The sequence below is a fragment of the Octodon degus genome, unplaced genomic scaffold, assembly GCF_000260255.1.
Source record: "Octodon degus isolate 3935 unplaced genomic scaffold, OctDeg1.0 scaffold00006, whole genome shotgun sequence".
Taxonomy (NCBI): domain Eukaryota; kingdom Metazoa; phylum Chordata; class Mammalia; order Rodentia; family Octodontidae; genus Octodon; species Octodon degus.
Genome location: NW_004524582.1, coordinates 12,935,589 through 12,958,242, shown reverse-complemented (window position 1 = coordinate 12,958,242; position 22,654 = coordinate 12,935,589). Strand labels below are relative to the sequence as shown.

Here is a 22,654-nt window from a genome sequence, read left to right as displayed (position 1 = left end):
AAATAATTCTGAGATGAAAATCAGCATATCTGAGTCCATGCAAGACTGAAAATTAAGATTTCTAAGTGAAAGGACATGAAATTTTAAAGAACGTAGATAACATAAAATGTGCTTTTCACAGAAATCACATTAACTCACATTCCTACCTTCTGTGAATGACTATTCCACTAAACCTACTCCCACACTAAGGAATATTTTTTTTCTTTAGCTCTACAAATTTTATAGCCAAGAAAATAGTATGTTTCAATAATGAAAGCATTTCTTATACCAACAGAGTTTAACTTTCCCCCATCATATTTATACACCAATCATAGATGAGAATTATCATTGAAATCTGTTGCAGATTTTACTAGCTTTTAAAGGGACATTTTTGGTCTTATTTTTACTGTTTTCTCTTTTGGTACCGGGAGTCGAACTGTGGGCCTTGCGCTTGCTAGGCAGGCACTGTGCTGCTGAGCTACATCCCCAGCCAAGAATTTGTTACTTTAGTTTAAAAGCTACTTTTTAGTGATAATATTAAGAGTAATGATTGTATAACCAATAAAAAACAATTCATAAATGTAAAATGTATGGAAATGTGGAAAAAGTACAACACAATTGGCAAACTCATACAAGATTTTTTATTTTTATCACAGTATGTTTTTCAACTTTTTGTAAGAGGTGCTTTCCTCCTGGATTATAAACAAACAATTTTGAAAAAGACTGGCAATTTCTACTTTAAATGCTAGTCAGGAGTTTTTCTAAAGTACCTCTGGGTTTCTAATGTAAAGTTGTCACAGATAATAAATGAAAGTGAAATGAAGAAACATCTTCTATGCTGCAAGTGACAGTTTAGACAAAAGAGTGCCTTCAGTCTAATTTACACTTACTTTGTTTAAAAGCGTGGTAGACATTCAGCAGTGTCAGATGATCTCCATCTATGTGGGCAAATCTCATCTTGGCCTCATCTGCAGCTTTCTTGGCTTCCGTGGGGCGAACAAAACACTGTGGGACTAAACAAGGTTGGTATGGGCCCAACACAAACGCCCATATCGATGAGTCACGCATTCACAGATAGAGGAACAAGGCCTAGCTAGGTCAGTTCACAGAGCATAGGGCAGGGCAGGATGGCCTCCAACTGCATCTTGGACTGTTTACTACCTTGATTTGGTACATCAACACCTAACCACATCTGCAAGACAAGAGGGTTTCAAAGCTACAGAGTACCTAATTACTTTAACTAGATCTAAAAATAGGCATCAAAACAGCTATTCTGAAGGCCATCAAATACTAGAAAGCTGAACTTATTTCAAGAACCAGTGCTGATAGCTCTACCAATAACCAGAATTATGGCCTCAATAGTCTTTTAATTCAGTGTAATATTTTCAAAACACCTTGCATTCAACCCACTGAATGGCCACGAAATTAGGAAGCTACAGCTGCCCACTGCAGGTCTAAAAAACTTTGCTATCAGTCCACTGCCACATTCCTATCAAATTTTTCCCTAATTCTGTGGCTATTACCAACTGGTGGGTATCACTATTAGCACCGGTGAGCAGAAGCATATGTAAACATAAAAGGGATCAAGTAATCTTGGCTTTGATGATAGCAGCAGTGGTGGAAGGTTAAACCGCCTTAAAATTAAGAATACTGTATTCCAAAACGGCTGAGAACCTCAGCCTAGTATTCCAACATTTTATTAAGATTAGTAAATTAAGCCCCAAGTTTTTTTTAAAAAACTTACTTGAATCAAACCCTCAAAATAAAAGCAAAATCCAATACTTTAAAAATTGACACTTTGAAGCAGTATTTCAAGGGTTGTCAAAATATGTAACTACAAAGTTTAGAGCCTCAACATTAATGTACATAAAAATTTTAAGTTGTTACAAAGTGTGCACTACATTTTTTGAAATACAACTTTCCTTAATTTACTTTAGCAATTCCATAAGCATAAAAAACAATATGAAAATAAATGTTCAACAAGTTTGGGACTTTTCAACACATTTTTAAAGCTCTTAAAAATTTATCAATGAAAAAAAATCAAGTCAGTTCAGATAAAAGAAAATGGGAATAATCCACAACAAGATCAAATACAGTATATTATTCTTCTTTCCCATACAGTTTCCCCTTTAAAGAAGCCAAAGTAGCCAATAAAGACAATGAAACATGATCGCAGTAATTATTAGTCTTGCTTGATGTAATTGAAGCAAGGTAATTTCATAAAGTGCAGAAACTTCTCCCAGCTGAAATGTTAATGTAAACTAGCCACCAGAGTTAAGTGGAATTAAATGCCCCAAAAGGCCTCAGATTTGTACCTCAAAACTTGAGAATGTATTTAAGTAGCACAAGGCTTAATTTTTAAGCTCAATGAACTTTCTGTTCTACATCTTCCTAAATCTTTATCTAACACTTTACACAAATGGCCTGCTTAAAACTATTGGAGATAAATGCTCAATCTGTTGTAACCACAATAAACTCTATGTTTTGGGTAACTATAACAAATGAGAATGATATGCAACTGGAAAATTTCAACCTTATCATGGTGTTAAGTTTTAAAGTGCTAATATTTATTCTAAACCTAATAGTATGTATTTTTTTGTAACAAGCCTAGAAAATAAAACCTGAGCAGGTAGAAGGTTAAATCCTGCCTCACATTTTCCCTAAAAACTGAAATCTTAGAAATACAACTGAGAGAATCTAACAAAATACGTAAGAAAGGCAGACAACAACCTACCACCACCTCCGCAAGTGAGACTAAAATTCAATTAAAGTGACTCAATACTGCCCTGCCCATCTGCTCTGAGTCTGATCAGTCATAACTCTGCAAGAAAACATTTTAGCTACGCCTTAAGTAAAAATTCACAGCATTAAGTATACCATATAACTAAACTATGCAGTAATTTTAAAAAAAAAAAGGTTCAATTTATCCTTTAATCCCACAGGAGATTTTAAACTATTTGTGGCATTAAGTAATCAAGGCAATAGATCACTGTGCAATTAGAAATCAGTTCTTTTCCATACTGGAACTAGTAGTACAAAACACGTCAGTAAAAATTTGTTTCCTATTTTTTTGCTGTTAAGACTCATTCATTAACAAAATTTCTTCTTGTTTTAGAAAAATTTAATGTCCAAGTTACTGTTCATTGTGGATTAATTTTTATTGCTATTAAAAACAGCATTATGTCCTTAACTTAGTGTCCCAATTTTCAAATATGATCGATTTTTGCTATCAGATATACATTACTACCTTTTTTATGCCAGTGTAAAAGAATATCAGTATTAGATATTAAGCCTAAAATTAGACATCATTATTTCTATTTACTTGATACTAAATTTGAAATTCATGTTTAACTATCAGAGAAACAAATTTATAGATGTAAAAAAGGCTCAATCTGAATATATCACAGGCTCATTGAATTATGTGAAGTATTAGAACAAAGTTCTTGTGCTTTCAATAATAAACCTCAAAGATAGCACAGATGGGCTTATAGAAAAATTCAGTTACAAATGGACTCAAATTTACTGTAGTTTTTATTTGCACTCAAAGAGAGCCGATGTTTTACTGTTCTCTGCACAGACTTACTTTGTGTTAAGTACTAGGTTATTAGGACAATCTTTACAAAATTATTTAGAAAACAAAATGTGTTCCTTAAAACAACTATAAAATCCACTATTATACTAGAAGTTAAAAAACAAAAATGAAGTCCACCCAAACTCTGACGAGCTGGGCTCTTTTTAGTTCCTTTCCCTCTATTACCTGACAACATAGCAGTAATAGATAGGACCTCATTAGAACAGTTGTAGTCACAACTTGCAATAACCATTTTAGCCAGCTGTGGATCTAGGGGAAACTCTGCCATCATGGACCCCAATTCAGTCAGATCTCCATCATCATTTAAAGCAGCCAGATAATTCAAAAGTTCTAGGGCTCTCATCAAAGTTTCAGGAGCTAGGAGGAAAAAGCAATTTATTAGACAAGTTGTCTTCAGCAAGCAAAAATGTTGACAAAGTACAAACTATTATAAGCAATCTCATTTTTCATTCTATAGTGGACCTAACTCAAAACTCAAACTGTCATCAAACTCGATTATACAGTTACAGTAAACAATGAATCATACAAAGCTGCAAAACTTTCTCCTGCAGTTAAACTACCTTCATCCTAAAACATTATGTGAATGTTAAACCATCTATGTATTCATCAAACTATTTTTCTGTAAGAGAAATAAGGAAATCTAATTCTCACTTTCATACCCAGATGATAATGCAATTAACATAAATTGCTGGAGTAACTTCTAAATAGGTGAAGGACATTATGTGCTAAAATAGCTGTCACCAGCTTAAAGTTTAATGATACTATGTAAGATAGAGTTCATTTTAAACTGTCATTTTTGAAGAGTATACACATCCTCCTACAGTTGCTAAATTGAATTTGTAACTGTAAATGAGGTGATTTTTTTTTTAAGGGGAGGCCTTGATATATACACAAAGAAAAGGTTAAATATACTTAACACATACACTGAACTGGATTTAGTTAGTCTGGTTAAAAGACCTGATAAAATGTACTTTGATTAAATCTTACCTGGTGGATCCATAAAATCGAAATGCACCAAATCATCAATACCAAGTTTCTTCAACTGCAACACTACTGATCCTAAATTAGACCGCAGAATCTCAGGATAGGTGTTATCCTAGCAAAAAAAACCCAAAAACATCTGTTTGTAACATTAAACATTCCTTAATTCTCCCTATAGAGATTCTATATCTGTATTTCCAGGCTCTTTAGCTGTTTGCTTTGGAGTTACTTCTACATCACTGTCCCAGAGGAGGAAAATATTTATGAACTATACACCACAGAGAAATCAAGACACTTTCTTCAAACTGCCTTTGTAATATTCAAACTGTCTAGTGGTATGCACGTCAATTCAAATGAGGGAGACAGGGGAGAAAATGAGTTGCCTTGGTAGATTACACCATAAATCTCACTCAGGAAAATACCTAAGGAGCGTATAGCTCTAACAAACAAAGAAGAAACTTTCTTACAGTAACATACTCCAAGGAACCTTACCTGCATTTCTGTCTTATAAGCTTTCTCTGTGTAAAGTCTGAAGCATTTCCCAGGTCTGGTACGTCCAGCTCGACCAGCCCTTTGCTGAGCTGAAGCTTTACTAATGGCTGTCACCAAAAGGGATTCAACTCTGATTCGAGGATTGTATACCTATTAGAATGAAAATAATATAAGAATCTTCAGCTAAAACCAAATAATCTCCAATACAAGTTACCTAAAGCCCACAACTAATGGTAAAGTAATACTAATGATCAACACCAGTTTGTTATCTTGTGAGCTAACTTTCTTTCAGGTATTCTGACTCGATCAGTTTCCAAAGACTTCAGGTTAACATAAAAAGGCTCTTATCTAACACACAGATGGTTTATGTAATCTTAATCCTGCAAATTTAAAATAACTACCCTTTTATCATGTGGGATAATAAAAGATCGTGACAAAAAAGAAACTTGAAATTTCAACATTTGATATTAAGGATGACCATCAAGAAAAACAAATTAAACTTAGCTTCTAAGAAGTCAGGTACATGCTTTTAGTTTAACAGGAAACAGATGTGTCTTTCCTGTCAATGACACACCTATGTATGATAATCAGTTCAACAAAAGGATGTGTAAAAAAAAGACACATATTATCTTTATTTAAGAAGCATGCCTAGGGCTGGAGAGATGGCTCGGTGGTCTAAAGCACCTACTTAGAACAAGCTTAGCAAAGCATCAGGGACCGCGGTTCAATCCCTCAGCACCACATGCCAGCCAGCCCCGCCCCCTGGTGGGCTGAGCTGGCCACCCCCCCCCTCTCTCTCTCTCATAAATAAAAAATAAAAAAAAGGAGCATGCCTAGCATACAGAAGAAATAATTCTGGTTAAATGACTGATTGACTGGGCCTCATTTCCATTCAATAAGCATATAAGACAAAATACCCACCAGTAGTACATTGAAACTGATAGCAAAAGAACCAAAGCTGAATAAAGGCCTAGGATTAAACACCTAGAATATAATAAAAGGCTCACAGTCATCAGAAAATAAAGCAAAATAGACAAATAATTGTTAAAATTAATTTTAGCCATTAAATGGGTTGTAAATACTGTCAGACTCACACTTAGTTTACAAGTATCCAACCACAATACAAAAATGTATACCTTTTGTTTTGCAAATCCTGGATCAATCACAAACACTACACCATCTATTGTCAAAGATGTCTCTGCGATGTTAGTTGACACAACTACCTGTTTAAAAATACAGCATACAAAATTGTATTACAAATCAAGTAACATTACCATGATATTCTCAATTATCACTGACTCACTAACACAAGAACTGTCAAAATGAACAGAAGGACTTGACAACTGCTTAGAGACAAGCTAGATGTTAGCCACAACAGCAATTTCTTATTGCAAGAAAGCTATCATAACTTCAATTATCACTCAACTACATTGCATTTTATTTTCATTGTATTTGGTACAGGGTCTCACTGTGCAGCTTGGACTTGCAGTGATCCTCCTGTTTTTAGCCTCCCTAGCACTGGATTACAGGCATGTACCACCATGCCCATTTTACACTGCATTTTCAATAGATACATAGCATCAAAAAGTTGATAAACCACACCTGACAGAATCTCTTAATATTCAAACTTCACACATGTACTTCTTTCAACATTTTCATCCGTATTTACAAGAAAATGTTACTTAATTATAATATTCATATTATAAAACCATTTTAAACAAAATAACACAAAGGGAAAAAAACTCAAATTACAGTCCAGCAAGGTCAGAACCAAATGTAAGTAAATCTAAAAAGTGTACAATCCCAAAGGGGTAACATGCAAAGTGTCACTGCATACAAAAATAACAAAAACCATCAATTTACTAAAAGAATAATATTCAAAGCATTTATAAACATTTTATCCTGATAGCTTATTTTTGCATATAGCTGTTTCACTGTACTTTAGCTGTTTTGGGAAACTGGCTATTAGAGTCATGGGAATTACATACAATTTTTCCCCCTTTTAAATCAACAGAAAAAATAAAAAAAATAAAACAACAGGATATAGGCACTCCTTGTGAGTATTTTTATGCAGAGCATCTGATTTTCAGGAACAGATTACCGAAACCCAGTTGGCAATGCATGTATATGCAAGCAGGTGACACATAAGATGAATCAGATATAGTCTGCTCTTACAGCTTTTACAGTTTGTAAAGGGAAGATTAGACATGGATAGAAACTGTAAATGACACCAAAGATGTGCAGTGAAATTTAAGAGGTTATTTCCAGAGCAAAGATAAGGAAAGCTTTGCTCAGAAAATGGTCCTAAGGACAGTAGCTGAAGGGTAGGGTAAAATCTCCTCATAAGAGAACAGACTACCTACAAAAGGTCAGCTAAGGCATGTGCACAAGAATGCCTACAGGCATACACCAAAAATACAACGTCTTGTATTTGTTCCTGCTTTTTCATTTTTGGGAACACATACCCACACTCACCCTTTATTTTATAAATAAAGTGGCTTTAAAAATCCATATGCTTTTGTTCTGCTAAGTATTTTACTTGCAATTTGTAGTAATATGTTGACAGCTTTTACTTTCTGATTATGTTATCTACTGAAAGGTACATTTCTCAAAATACTAAAGGAAATCTTGAAATCTAACAGTCTTTCACAATCATTCATGGGAAAAATAAAAAAGCTTATGTTTTTATTAAATAAAAGGACGAACGGCAAAGGTGTTAAGAAACTGCATGTGACTTGGTATGACAATACATTACTCAGCCTGATCAGCCACTGTTCACAATCAGTACAATTAAGCAAACAAGACACATAACGTTAATAGGCTTAAGTAAAACTTGGGTGCAGTATTCTTCTATAAAGACACCTTTTTATATGTAAGAGTACTGAATCCAGATGCAAGGCTAGAAATAAAATCTGAATTGATTAGTACTACTGCAAAGGTTTTAATGTACCTACACTCCAATTTGCCTTTAGAATTCTTTACCTATTATTTAGACTAGTTAACATAGCACTGTAGGAAATAAAAGAGGTCCCTTATAAACTATACAAAACTACCTACATGCTTGTGATATGAGATCATTTGACTTTTCTGAAAATCCAAAGTCTGCATGAATAGTGGAGAAAATTATTTTAAGTTTTTTGAGTTATTTCTGGAAGACAATCGTTTCAGCTATTCTAGGCCAGAAATGTATTAAAAATTTCTCGATATGATCAACTAGTTAAGGTAGTCCCATTACCTTTAGGTAAATTCGAAGACTCCCTATATATGCTATCTTTCCTATACACTCATAACTCCAATAGTTGTAAATGTGACTTCCCTGCCTAAGAGGTCAAAGATTCATTTAGACTTAGGATATTCGCCACAGATTTTCAGAAAAGTCAAAGGATCTCATATCATAAGTGATCATGCCAAATTTCAAAGCCCTTTGTCATAACTGATGAGAAAACTGTTAATCAAATTCCAAAGTGAACATTTTAAATTTAAGATGCAGAAAACCCAGCAATTTTATGGACAAAATTAATAAAAATAAACCAAACAATCACTGCTGATGTTAATACCATTGAATCTGTAAAAACAGTGGCTAGGAGTCTAAAGTGATTTAATGAGGAATAATCTCAAAGAAAAGTGGGAGGAGATGGTGAGGGTTCTGGTAGTGGCTTCCTGACAAGTTCTGTTTAGAAGGGGGGAAAGGGAGGGGGAAGAGAAAGGGGGGAGGGGGAAAGGGAGGGGGAAGGGAAAGGGGAGGGGGAGATGGAGACCTCCTGGATATGTGCCACTCTTCTGCTTGTACTCTGGGAGGCTTAGGCAGGACAACCACAATTCTGAACCCCTACTTGGACAAATTAGGGAGACCTACCTCAAAACAAAGAACTGAGGATGTTGCTCATTAGGAAGGCTCTGTATTTAATCCCCATTACCTTTAACAAACACAACAAAACCCTGAAAATCTTTTAGCTTTTAACTCAAATACTTAAACTTCAAAAAGTATCAAAATAAGTTAAAATACTCCTCAAACAAATACATGTATTATTCTCTACATTTCTCAATTACTGAGAACATGAAATTAGCATGTGTTAGAAGTCCACATTCATCAGCCATGAAACCTGATAAAGCCCTCAGCAATCTTCTAATGGCAAGCCCACCTCAGTTCAGGCAGCTGTTCCCCTCACCAGTGGGAACACATGGCTCAAGCTTAGAGTCTTCCTGAGTAAGCTCTGTAAAAAGCTTTTATTTGTGCTTCCACTGTCGGGTTTCAGAGTCCTTCCTCATATGAGAACACACCAGCCACCAAGAAGTCCTGCTTCACTTGTCTCCAGGATCAGACACAGGGAGGCTATGATGACACTACTCCTTTCAGGGTAAGCTGAAGGAAAACATCACTTATTGCTAGAAATCGATGTGGTGTGTGGCCTTCAGATTTCATTTATAAGCCAAGGGTAGGTGTGCATCCATGCAAGGCTGAGTCATTCTTTTCAGTAAGACAAAGTTCTCAACATTGTTAGGATTATAATATGGAGAAAGAAAAGAACCGACTGTCCAGTCTATGAACAGGCATATGTTGTAGATTCTGCAAAAGGTATTGTTGGACTGGCACCAAATGGAGTATCACTTTCTAATACATCAATAACTAACAAAGCTCAGATATGGAAGAATTTTAATATAATGAGAACTACAAGAAAAGATAGACAATGGTCTTGGTATTGGAAGCAAATTGTTAAATTTATATTTACACACTTAAATTCATGTATGCAGTGTTTGTTTTATTGATTACAATCTGAATTTCTAAGAAGCATGTTGACTTGCAATAACACAACATGGAATGGTAGGCAACTTGAAATTTAAAAAAAAGATGAAAGCATTACACATTTAAAAGAATTTGGAAAATTTATGAACCATTCCAAAAATTCTAACAATCACCAAAAAAAGATGGGACAAAAGCAGCAAATCTTGCCTTAGGCCAGTTTCACTCATTAAAAAAAAAAAAAGATCTACAATGTACATGATTTCAAAACAAATTAATCCCTTAATTTGAATAGAGAATGCATTATTAGATTTCTTACTATAGAAATGGTTTAAGAAATAGTATGTGTGTGTATCCATCAATGTGGAAAGCCAAAATTGAGGCCATTGAGAATGTTTTCATTAAGGGCAACTTCAAAATTATATAGTACAAGTGTTACTTAAAACATCACGTTTTCGGTGTCGGGGAGATGGCTCAGTGTAATAAGCGCTTCCCAGGCAAGCGCAAGGGCCTGAGTTCAATCCCTGGTTCCACAAAAAAACCCCCAAAAAACCCAAAAATAAAAACACATCACGTTTACTCTAAAGTTCAGTATGTACACAAAATAACAAGAAAAATGTTTTAAATTTTGTTTGCATTATAACAAAAAAGTTTAACACAATGAACTATAATTAGACTATTTCTCAAAAGTCAAGCTTAATATACTTAACCTATGAAAATCCCTAAAGCTGACATTTTTTCTATCAATCAAATGTTGTTCTGTAGTATGTAACTTGTCTGTAGTCATTGAAAGTATTACACACCAAAAAAAAGGTCAGAAAAAAAGCACTGAAAGAGCTGAATCTATACCTTCTCACGAGACTTCAATTTTAACTAACAAGTTATGAGCACAATTTTCAATAGTAATAAAAAGATGTTCATAGCTACTGTGCTAGTTCCTCCTAAATACAGATATTCACCTAATGACCTATTTGACAACTGTTCAGCCATATGACTGAAGTGAGGCAACACTGTTCAGAAGTACAGCCTGACATTCAGACTTACAACCCATCATTGTATTTTTATATAGTTCTTTTCATCTGTTGCTAAGTTTCAATGTTTTTTCTTATACAGTATACCTTGTTTATATAGTACTGGCACTATAATTCTGCCGTTATACATTACAGTACTGCATTTCAGAAATTCTGAAAATAAAGCAAAGTCATTGAGTGGGGAGTTTACTTTGACCATTTTGTTTTTTTTCTCTTTTTTTAAAATGTATTTTTAGCCTGCTCATGCAAATGCAGTCAGGAGCAGGATACTGTGATTAGAACCTCACCTCCACCTGCCTTACCAGACCCACCCTTAAGGCAGGCTGAGCCAGCCAAAAAAAAAAAAAAAAATCCTTCTTAAACATATTTTTAGTACAGGGTCTACAGGGTCTCACTACATAGATCAGACTCATAGTGATCCTCCTGTTTTCAGCCTCCCAAGTGCTGGGATTACAGGCCTGTGCCACCAACACCCAGTCTCAGCCACCTTCTCAGCAAACCCTAGGGGTAGGGCCAGCACTGAAGGCCAGGACTCGAATCCTGGCCCCTGTATCTGCCTAAGCAGGCACTTTAATCCCCTGAGCTATCTGGCCAGCCCCATTTCTTTGTTTTGAATATTACTGTAATGTGAATACTATACACAATTTCCCTCTTAGTGACCATTTTCATTTAACAATGTAGTCACCAGGAATGGAACTCTGTCATCGAAAAATTATACGTATACACCATTTTAACCCTTAATAATCTCCCAAGTAACGAAGACCAGAGATTAAGAACCTTAACAGCATTCACATGTAGCTGTTATATAACTTAATAACTAGGCTTAAAAGTCAAGCTGGTTCAATTCCTCTGGCTTTTTTTTTTTCGGTACTGAGGACTGAAATCAGGACCCTGCGCTTGCCAGGCAAGCACTTATTCTACTGAGCTATCTCCCCGGCCCTCCTCCGGCTTTTTAAACTGTTCAAAATACTGTACTTTTGACTTTTTCAAATTACCTACTAGACTCTCTAAACCTTAAAACCTAAATAAAATATAGCTGCTGTTTCACACTGGAAATCTGCTTTCTTGTCTCCAATGCACCAAAAAGATACAACTGAATAACCCTGTTCCTTTGTCTATGCCAGGCACATGCCTCTTCCAACAGATTACAGTTCCTGCCTTCAAGGAACTCCTCTATTAGGCAGTGTGATGATGAGTGTTACTATTAGAAATCTGTGCAGTCAACAATTTATACACGTAAAATTTTGTCAAATCTTAAAAAAAAAAAAAAAAAAGCTTATAAAGAAGCCAAAGCACCAAAAAGAGAAGTGCTTAGTTTAGCCAATGGCTTCAATGGGATAAAGTCAAAACATGGCCCTTCTTTCTTCTTGACCCACGCTAACCAATCTTCCATTTGCTAAGGAAGCACAGCGTAAGTGGGGAGCAGTAGTATACTTTCTTCTGATATGGTCAAACTATACACAAAATTCTACCTCAATATATTTTTTTCTACCTGCTTTTGAAATACAGTATTCTGTTGTATAAAATGAAGATCAAAACATCTATGCTTAGTTCTTAAAACTGAACATAGTCTGTTCTTTCTCAATTCCTTTACAGTACTAACGGAATGCTTACACAGCACTTCTAACATTACCTTTCTTCCAATGGCTCCATTCTGCTTTTTGGGAGGTGGAGGCTCGAAGATGCGCTGCTGCTGCTGCGGCGGAAGCGTGGAGTACAGTGGAATGATTTTAATGTCACCAACTTCAGGACCCAAATCATCAACCTCACGCTTTATTCTCTTACAGGCCTCATCAATTTCCTACAACAACAACAAAAAGCTTTGACTCTGAAAACTGAAATAGTAAAGCATTTTAAATATCATCCTTTCTATGCCATTTTCATGTAGGAAATCTTCTATTTCATGGATACCCTATTTTCTTGGTTTTCTTCCCCCACCCCACCCCACCCCCGCGGAACCAGGGATTGAACTCAGGTCCTTGTGCTTTCCAGGAAAGCGTTTATTCTACTGAGCCATCTCCCCAGCCCCCCAGATACCCTATTTTCTATTTAACCAAAACTAATTTAGCAAAATCCAATGAGATTCCTAAAACCACCTAAGAAACTTTGATTTTTGTATTCAACTGAATATTAACTGATTTGCATTCCATATCCCCCTTTTAAAAAGTCAGATTTCCTAATTAATTCTCAACAAATTGTACTAAAACTGAAATTTCTCACCCAGGAATATTTAACTGCACTCCTGACCTTTTCAATTCTTACAATCTAAAATAAATTGATGTGCTAGATATTTTAAATATGCCAATTAGGCTTTAATGTCACGTATCACTAATGCAATTATATGGAAGATTTGCTTCATTGTACCTAATGAGAACAAACATCTTTACAGTATCAACATTGCTATTTAAGAACTAGGGTAACCCAAATATCTTACAGCAGATTCACATTTTTCTCTAACACAGGAAAGTACTCCGGTGCATCTGCACTGAAATGAAAGTTCAAAAGGAAGGGGGGAAAGGAATATTGATAAAGGAAAGGTGGCAGCTTTGTGAATGGGAAAGGAACTTAAAAATGGAAAAATGAAGTATACACCAAACAAATTTAGTGTCTTCTAAACTTCACTGAAGTAATAACTTAATTGAACTTGGACAAGTTAGTACATTAGAATGTCTGTTAAGTACCAGGCAGATGAATGACCCAATCATTAGAGGCTATGTTCATCAACAAATTATTTTTTATTCAAAAGACAAAATGATAAAAAGGGAAGATTTTTATACACCTAGAATTATTTTCCTTTTAAATCCAATATAGTTTAATTTTTGAGTGTCACATTTCTAGAAAATGAAAACGGAATGTGAATCAAATAAAAGATTAACAAAGGAAATAAATGTCTTTAGAAAGAAAATGCTTTCAGATGCTCTATCTAGATTAGAATGCCCCCTGCTGGCATGCAATTACAAAATTAGGATGTCTAACAAGTTAAAAAAAAAAAAAAAAAATTCACCATAAATACAAAGTCAGATTTCTAACATCAACAGCACCTCCAAGTTTGTCAATTTTACTATACATACAACTGGAAAATAAATACTTAAACTCTACAAATATTCAGATTTCACCTCGTAAAAAATTTAGTGTCCAAATCATATTTGTTAAAATTTAGTGTCCAAATCATATTTCTTTTAAGTTTACACTACTATGTATGGTGCTAAAACAAAATGACTACAAAGGATATAAAGATATCCTCTAAAGCATAAAGAAAACTTCCCATCATTTGTTTCTACATAAATAAGCTTTAAACAGTTTTTAATTTTTCAATAAAATCTTTCTCTTAACCTTCCAATGAAAATACTGACAGTGCAGAAGGCTGATCTGCAATCATCAGAGTATAAACTAGAAAAAAACCGAGTACACCTATTTAGTAAATAGCAATTTCAAGAATATGTGTAAAAGTACAAGATTTCTGATTCACGGAGAGATTTTCAGTTCCTAAAGCATTAATGTCAATATATTTGTTTGGATCTTACTATGAAATCAACACGTGCTGAAAAAATTAGTTTACTAAGCAAACAGATAAAAGAGGATGCTGCTTAAGGAATAAACAGTCCCAACATCTTCAAGCACTCTCCTGTAAATGACTGGTATTTCCATGACAATCTCTTACCTAACCTACTTAGTACAGCTTCTTCCTTTAAGGACTTCCACTTGGCAATATTTAATTTTAATCATAGGTCTGTATTTTATGTGTTAAAGTAACATTTTAAGAATTCAAATCTTGCCCAATCTTTTACAAATTTAAACTAGGCTCTACCCTTTCTTCTTACAGAACTGCCATTAAGAAAGTGGTCACAATGGTAATGTCTTAAAAACTCCACTTTCCTATTTCGTAGGATTACAAAATTTCATGGAAGCTACTCAAATTTATGAAAAGTACAGATTTCCATGAATCTACAAAATTAACTTCTAACATTAAAGTTTCACAAAAAAAGTGATAATGTCTTATATAGCCTTCATTCACCTCTACTAAACACAGTAACTCTATACACAGGGCTTCAAAAGACTAGTTATCTGAAGAGAACTTTTAAAAAAAAAACATACACAAGCACACAGAAGGTGAGGCTTACTGTCTTTCCTTTCCCCAGCTATGGGACTAACAGCCGCCCAAATACAAACTGCATGCAACAGCTCAGAAAACCCTTCAAATTCTCACCAGTGAGGCCATTTGATTTTTCAGAACTGAAATGTATGTAATTACCTAAGCATAATGCCTACTTTAAACAGGCATGTAAAGAAAGGAAAAAAAAAGTATTCACTTTGGAGAAAGTGAGAAACGATGGACTAGAAAAGGACAAAACGAGTGTCTCCAGTTTCCACAACATGTTACAGAATGCTTATGTACCATCAAAAAATAAATCTGGTATACTTGTAAGCATATGCTTACAAATTACATGCAAACTTTGAATTTAAAATAAAACCAGGCTACTGAAACTATCTCACTGCCACTTTTCTCAATAAAATTATTAAAATAAAAATAAATAAAATAAAAATAAAACCAGTCTTGGACTCAAGACATAGAACCTGTACTGTAACAACCTGTAACTCAGTGGTGTCCCAAATTTTCTGAGCAAGTAGACTATAGGGCCTCAGAAGAAAGTGATCAATGATGCAGAGTGTGCCTAAAGAGAGTCACATGGAGAGAAAACATTCTCTCAGGCTTTCTCAGAGAGCAAACTGGTGAAGGAATGGCCAGGACTCATCCACATGGCTGACACTGACAAAAGATCTACAAACTGCTTTTCAGGGTTTCAGGGTAAGTCCTGAGGGGATTTGACTGATCTTGTCAGATACAAAAGTTACAATTTTGTTATATAGGTCTTGCTTTATCTTGGTCTTAACCATCCAGCAGAAAAGTATAAAATCGAGGTATTAAAAAGTAAAGTCATATTAATATGCTGAGCTGTAAAAGGCTCAAGTCAACAACTTCTGATACTGCCAGTCTTGAGGATAACCTGTAACTATTATAGACTACTGTGCTATATTGGATTACTTTGCTGAATTCATGCACCTACAATGTATGAATGGCAATGGAATACACATACCTGACAAACAAGTAAACAAAAAGAGGATATGAATGGACCATCTTGTAGTGGGGAGGGGAAGAAGATACATATATGTATATATATATATATTATATATATATATATACATATATACAGAATAGCATAAATATACAGCTACTTTCTCTTAATTCAATGAGGTTTTGAATAGTGTTTAGACAAGATATCATGTCTGCATCTTACACTAGGAATAACTACTACAAAAACAACAATATGCAATGTATCAATTATTGTAACTGTACTACTAACCTGTTTGGAAACTATCTCATTGCTACTTCTCAATAAAATTATTAAAATATAAAAAAATAAAAAATACAACTATGCTTAATGGTATGTGCCTACAATCCTAGCACTCACGAGACTGAAGGAGGATCACCACAAGCTGAAAGCCAGCCTGGGCTACACATAGGCCAGCCAGACTAAATAATGCAGTGAGAGCCTATCTTTAAAAAAAAAAAAAAAAACAAATGGGGGAAAAAAAAAAAAAAAAAAATCAAAAAACAGCCAAGCGGTAACTTCATTTATATGGAGGGGAGGAAAAATGAACGAGTAACATCCTTTACTTCTCAAAAGAAAAAGCACAATTCCCCACAGTGAATGACACTGAATCCCCTTTCCCTCAGGGACACCTGACATTGTCTACAGACATCTTTGGTTGACACAACCAGGTTAAGTATTACACTATCCCATAACAAAACAATCAGGCCACAAAATACATAGCACTGAAGTTGAAAAGCCCTGCTTTACAGATAGGAAACCACAGTGAATGGGCCACAGATCATGAACAATTTCAAAGAAACTCAAGGCTAACTTGGTAACTCAAAGCATTTGGTCAAACACTACCTATCAAACAGCTCTACTGAATCTAAACACTGTATTGGAGGGAGGTAATCACATAAGGCTTTTGATCTCTGAATCAGACTAGAGCAATTTCCTACACCACCATTTACAGTATTATTAATGTAGCACAGACATACTGGATAAAATAATCATCCTTTTTAGGAAGAACCACCCTTAAACCTAAAAAAAACATAAAAATGCTCCAAAGAGCTTGTAGAAGATGCAGATTCCTACATTTCATCTCCAAATTGCAGCTATTTCAGCCATCTCTGGAATAGAGGCAAAAACCTGCTTTCATTTAACAAACACCCCTCAGGGAGGCAATTCATTCACTACAAATACAGATCTCTTACTATAAAAGGTGCTGAAACAGGCTAAGCTTCGTATCCTACCACTAATCTGACTTTCATGTTCTTTTATCAATGTACAACCCTATAAAAATATAGAAGAAATTCTTCACCAGTGAACCATGCAAAAACAAAAACAAAGGTGGGCCTACACATGAAGCTATTTAAATTCAAATAAATGTCTTTCCTTTCACTAGCAACCTTTCAGTACTCAAATCCCATTGTTTCCTTGCAGCTACCACTGTGAAGAACACAAATGCAGAACATTTCCAGCATCACCAAAAAAGCTCCCTGTTTAACAAGTTGCCTAGGATCCTACCACTCAGCAAGATCTGATCTACCATGTTTCAGAAGCACACTAGAAAATTCACAAAGCCCATCAGAACAAAAGAAAAACTAATTAAGAAAACCTCTTGGAAAACTAAGTTTTGTTTTGAATTCAAATAGCAATCCTGAACTTATCTGAAGAACTTCACAACACATATTTAAACAACCCTGTAGACAAGAACTTAAAAACCAGTACACTTAAAAAGTATAATTTGCTATCTAAAAATGTGGGTAATTTCAATGAAAACACCTTATGCTTATAGTCCTCAGTACATGGAAGACAAAAGAGAACACACAGGAGTGTTCTGCTAAATGAACACCCGAACTATAATCACTACTTGATTTCACAGCAGCTATGACACAAATTTATGCCTCAGTACAATACTACTTATAACCAAGGTGTCTCCAAAGTTGAGACCACACTTGCTAAAACATGAAATCCTCAAAGTACTCAATATTCTTAGGGTAATTAAGTAGTACATAAGTAAATTTAAAAAGATGTTCTACGGCAACAGATACAACAGACCATACATTTTATATAATAAAGTATTTTTAAAATTTGGAACCCTAAGATAAAAAATTGATTAATATGTGTTAAATTCTGAAGCTGAAAGTTGTTGACAGAAATAATAGGCCAATGGCTGAACAATAGAGCAAATAATGACCATACCTCTTGACCAGTTAGGAAAAGCAGGAGATCTCCTTCTTCCTCTTCACACATATGTATCTGGATCACTGTTCGAATTGCTGCTTCGAGATAATCTCTCTCTGGTTCTGGAGTATAAAAGATCTCAACAGGATGTGTGCGTCCAGGAATAGTTAAGAGGGGACAGTTATCAAAGTAAATCTGGAACTTTCCTGCATCTAGAGTAGCACTCATAACTATAACCTGAAATAAAACAGCAAATTAAAGTTGTCTTTAAGGGTTCTCATGTGGTCTTAAAAAAACAAGAAAAACCACCTCCCCTGTTCTATCAGTTACAAAGCCTGTGATGAAAGTCTTCAAACAAACTGATTCAAACTGGCCGTGGTGGCACACACCTACAATCCCAGCCCTGTGGATCACTGAGGCAGGAAGATTCAAGCTCAGCAAACAGAGCAGGACCTTATCTTAAAATTAAAATGGGTGAAGATGAAAATATAATACCTCAAGAAAAAGGCCAAAGTTCAATCCCAAATACTGAAAGGTGACGAGCTGACATAGAAATAATTAGTGCAGCTCACTCAACATTTCTTTTTCTCTTTTTTTTTGCAGTACTGGAGATTAACTCAGTACCTTGCACTTGACATCACTCAGCATTTCTATCTAAAAAATTTTAAAAATACATCACCTGCAATATCGCTTTCATAAAATCAGCTTTAGAAATATGTGAACAGGTTGGTAAAGGACAATATTAATAAGTATAAGATTATTACTATATTTTTAAGACAAAACAACTTTCGTATGGACAAAAATCAGGAAGAAATTAAAAAATCAAGTAGCAGACAAGTGTAAATTTTCTACTTTCTACCAAATAATGCTTAATAAGCACAATTTCATATAAAATTGTTCTAAACCATGGTGTACTATACTGTTGCACAAAGTTATGGTACAAAAATGGCTTTTCCAGCCAGGTGTAGAGACACGCCCCAATACCAGTTACTTGGGAGGCTTCAGCAGGAACATGGCAAGTACCAGGCCAACATACACCCTTTTTTTTTTTTTTTTTTTTTTTTTTATGAGCAGAATATATTTATTGAGAGAAAGAAAGCTCCTGTCCAAGAGAGGGACAGGAGGGGGGCCTGAGCGGGTAGTTCTCCCAATACACCATCTTAAAATTTAAAAAAATGTTAGGGGGGCTGGTGAGATGGCTCAGTGGTCTAAAGCACCTACTTGGAACAAGCTTAGCAAACCACAGGGACCACGGTTCAATCCCCCAGTGCCACATGCCAGCCGGCCCCGCCCCCTGGTGGGCTGAGCTGGCCACACACACACACACACACACACACACACACAATAAAAAAAAAAATGTAAAAAAAAAAAAAAAAAAAATGTTAGGAACCTAGCTCAGTGGTAGAGCATGTGCCTATTATGCGCAAGACCCTGGATTCAATCGCCAGTACTGCTAAAAAAAATTTTTTTTAATATTTATTTTTATTTATTACATTTATTTATTGTGTCTATGTGTGTGTGGCCAGCTCAGCCCACCAGGGGGCGGGGCTGGCTGACATGTGGTGCTGGGGGATCGAACCGAGGTCCCTGTGCTTTGCCAAGCTTGTTCCAAGTAGGTGCTTTAGACCACTGAGCCATCTCTCCAGCCCTAAAAAAAAATTTATTAATTAAAAAAAAAAGTTGTTTAGGCACAAGGTCAGATAACTAGTCATATCCTATGTAAATCATATATGAACAATTAAAATTTAAGTAGAAAGACTTCATCAAACACTACTATCAGAGTTCTTTCGTTCTTTCTGGGAAGTTGCTCCCCAAAACTTCCTCAATAAAGTTTATTGAACAACGACAGTACTTACATAGTACACACAAACAATCACTGACAATTAGTCTAAGTCCCAAAGAATGGAACACAACAAAACAAAAACTAAAATGCCGTGGAGAACGTCATATTTGGTCAGTTTTAACCCCTTAAAAGTAACACTACCTCACGTACAAGAGGCAATGGGAAAAAACCTCAGCAAGATGGCAGGAAAATTTATTTCTGAAAAGGCAATTTTCCTGGGTATGTTTATTCCCCACATTCAGGCACTGAGTCCTAGTGGATGCATTTGTGTTGGGATAAAGATTTGTTTTATGGCTATAAAGGAAAAAAGCTTTTATCCTCAAAGAAAGATGGTCTCTATACATATTTATTCAAGGGTGAGTATGTACTCTAAATACCAAAAAATAAAGCCATTAGATTATTAAAGAACTGGGTGGGTTAGAACCTAAAAAGATTTGTCTTTCTAAAAAAATGTGAAAGGAGAAATATAGTCTAAAAATGAAAACATAACAAAGTACCTTAGGAACAAACATGAATACTTTTCAGTTTTTTAATATTTGATTAGTAAGCAACATTAGTAAGCAATGCTCCCATTTATATATCTATAGAAACAATGAACTAGGTAGATAAAAGAAATCACTTTACCTTTAAATCAGATCTCTGCCTTACAACTTCCTTCAAAACACCCATGAGGATATCTGTAGCCAATGTTCTTTCATGAGCCTCATCAAGAATTATTACACCGTAACGCTCCAGGAGGGGATCATTCATAGCTTCACGAAGTAACATCCCATCAGTCATATACCTACATTCACAGAAAATTACTGATTGAAGTTCATTTAGGTTATTTAAAAACTAAACTCAGTGACACAAAAAATAAAACATTAAGACATTAGGCCAGTGAAAAAAACTTGCCCAAACTTAACAGGCTATTGTATCATGATCAAGTGAAAAGTTAAGCATCAAGATGTCTATTAGGAGTAGTATATGCTGAACAAGTGACATGTCATAAAACCTTGTTAAATAGTGCAATGTACTATGAAACAGAACACAATGCTGATTATAGAATATACTGAGCACAGTTTCACAAAAACCCCAAAGCCCAATTTTCACTTAAATTTTTCTTTAAAAAGTGTATTCAACCTGTAAAACAAAACCAACAAACCATTTAAATAGCATCAAACTGCTAAAATGCTGCCATATGTAAGTGTATGCTTAAAACAAAGTTTTAACAATTCTTTACTTAATAAAAGTACCAACAGGGTTGATTACAACAGGCTGGGCCTTTGAGCCTACCACTTTCTCCCCACCCCAGGATGATGAGATGACCTTAAAGAAGCACATAACAAATACATTTATGAAGTTCCTGGAGCAGTGCCAGTATTATGGAAATGCTGCTACACATATGAAAGATAACGGCAAATGACATCTGATTGAAAGAACCAAAGAGAAACCAGGTTGAGAAATGGATCAATAAAAAGGCTGTCAATATAGAATCATAGGAGAGGAATCATGTATTCAGTAATCAGACCAAGAATGCTCTGAACAAGATCATATAGGTCCACCATCTCCCTGTCCTTTGCACTCTAACTACTTCTGTCACTAATAAAAAGAGTCCTTAGTTTGACACCAGGACAAAACACAGCATATCCTTAAGTGCTGAAGTCACAGTTCATTCAGTTAAATAAAAGCTGACGATTTTATTTACAGATTTAAAAGTCAAAAACAAGAAAACAGCATGACTTCATCATTTTGGCTCTTCTTCAAAATTAGTCTACCCTAATCTTTCATAGACCAACTTGATTATTTTTAGCCAATGCCATCTGGTAGAACAGTAAGTTCAGTGAACTGACAATGTAGAACAGAAGTGAACTTCTGCATTAATTCATTTAAATGTAGTTCTATACATACATACATACATACATATAAAGACTTTGGTGAGTTAAGCCCATCTTTACTCCATTTGTATATTTCACTTTTTCTGAAGTACTACTTAAAAAATTACCACCACTTCTAAGATTGACAAAGAAAATGAACAGGTATCAATTTTATAATGCTGCACAATTTCTCAAATATAAACTGAAATTGAGAAGCACTTTAAAATAGAGCCCTAAAAAATTCCTGTCAACCAAGTAGCAAACCCTGGAAAAATAAGACTAACAATAGTCTCAGATTCCAAAAAGATACACAAATGGCTAACACAAACACAAAAAGATGTTCAATTTCATACAAAAGAAATGCAAATTAAAATCTTAAGTTTGGCTCCATTTTTCACTTACAATAGATAAAAACTTAACAATGTCACATCTGCAAAGGTAAGGAAAGAGATTATTATTTGCTCATTCTTCACTGGTGAGAGCAGATAAAATCTCCAAGGAAGGCAATCTGGCAAAAGCTGATAAAAATTCAAGCATCCCCTTTAACCTAACCAACTTCTCTTGTGGGGAATTTATTTCCAGATGAGGTGTCAAAAAATATGCACAGAATGTCGCAAGAAGGCACTACTAAGGACTACTGAGGACAGGAATTGTAAAAGCAAAAGCAAACTTGAACATCCACCAACATAATTAGTCAAATACTAGGACACAATCACAAATGGTAGGCAGCCATTAAAAAAACTCAAAGTGATAAACTGCAAGCCTTTATATTGAAGTGGATGCCACTTGAACTTATACTCATAAGTGAAATAAACCAGACACACATGTGTAAATATCGTATAGTCTCCCTAGTATAAGA

The 22,654-nt window shown here is 35.0% G+C and overlaps 1 protein-coding gene across 1 annotated transcript in view; it reads right to left on the bottom strand.

Annotated features, from left to right (window-relative positions):
• Window positions 1–22,654, bottom strand: part of Dhx15 (DEAH-box helicase 15) — a 51,987-nt gene that overhangs the window by 7,543 nt on the left and 21,790 nt on the right. Inside the window, exons 4-11 of the mRNA XM_004624531.3 lie at window positions 20,564–20,723; window positions 18,115–18,333; window positions 12,450–12,617; window positions 6,181–6,267; window positions 5,045–5,194; window positions 4,559–4,667; window positions 3,737–3,928; window positions 870–992 (exon numbers count right to left, since the gene is read on the bottom strand). Of these exons, the coding sequence (XP_004624588.1) occupies window positions 870–992; window positions 3,737–3,928; window positions 4,559–4,667; window positions 5,045–5,194; window positions 6,181–6,267; window positions 12,450–12,617; window positions 18,115–18,333; window positions 20,564–20,723 (1,208 nt within the window). The remainder of the gene's footprint in view (window positions 1–869; window positions 993–3,736; window positions 3,929–4,558; window positions 4,668–5,044; window positions 5,195–6,180; window positions 6,268–12,449; window positions 12,618–18,114; window positions 18,334–20,563; window positions 20,724–22,654) is intronic.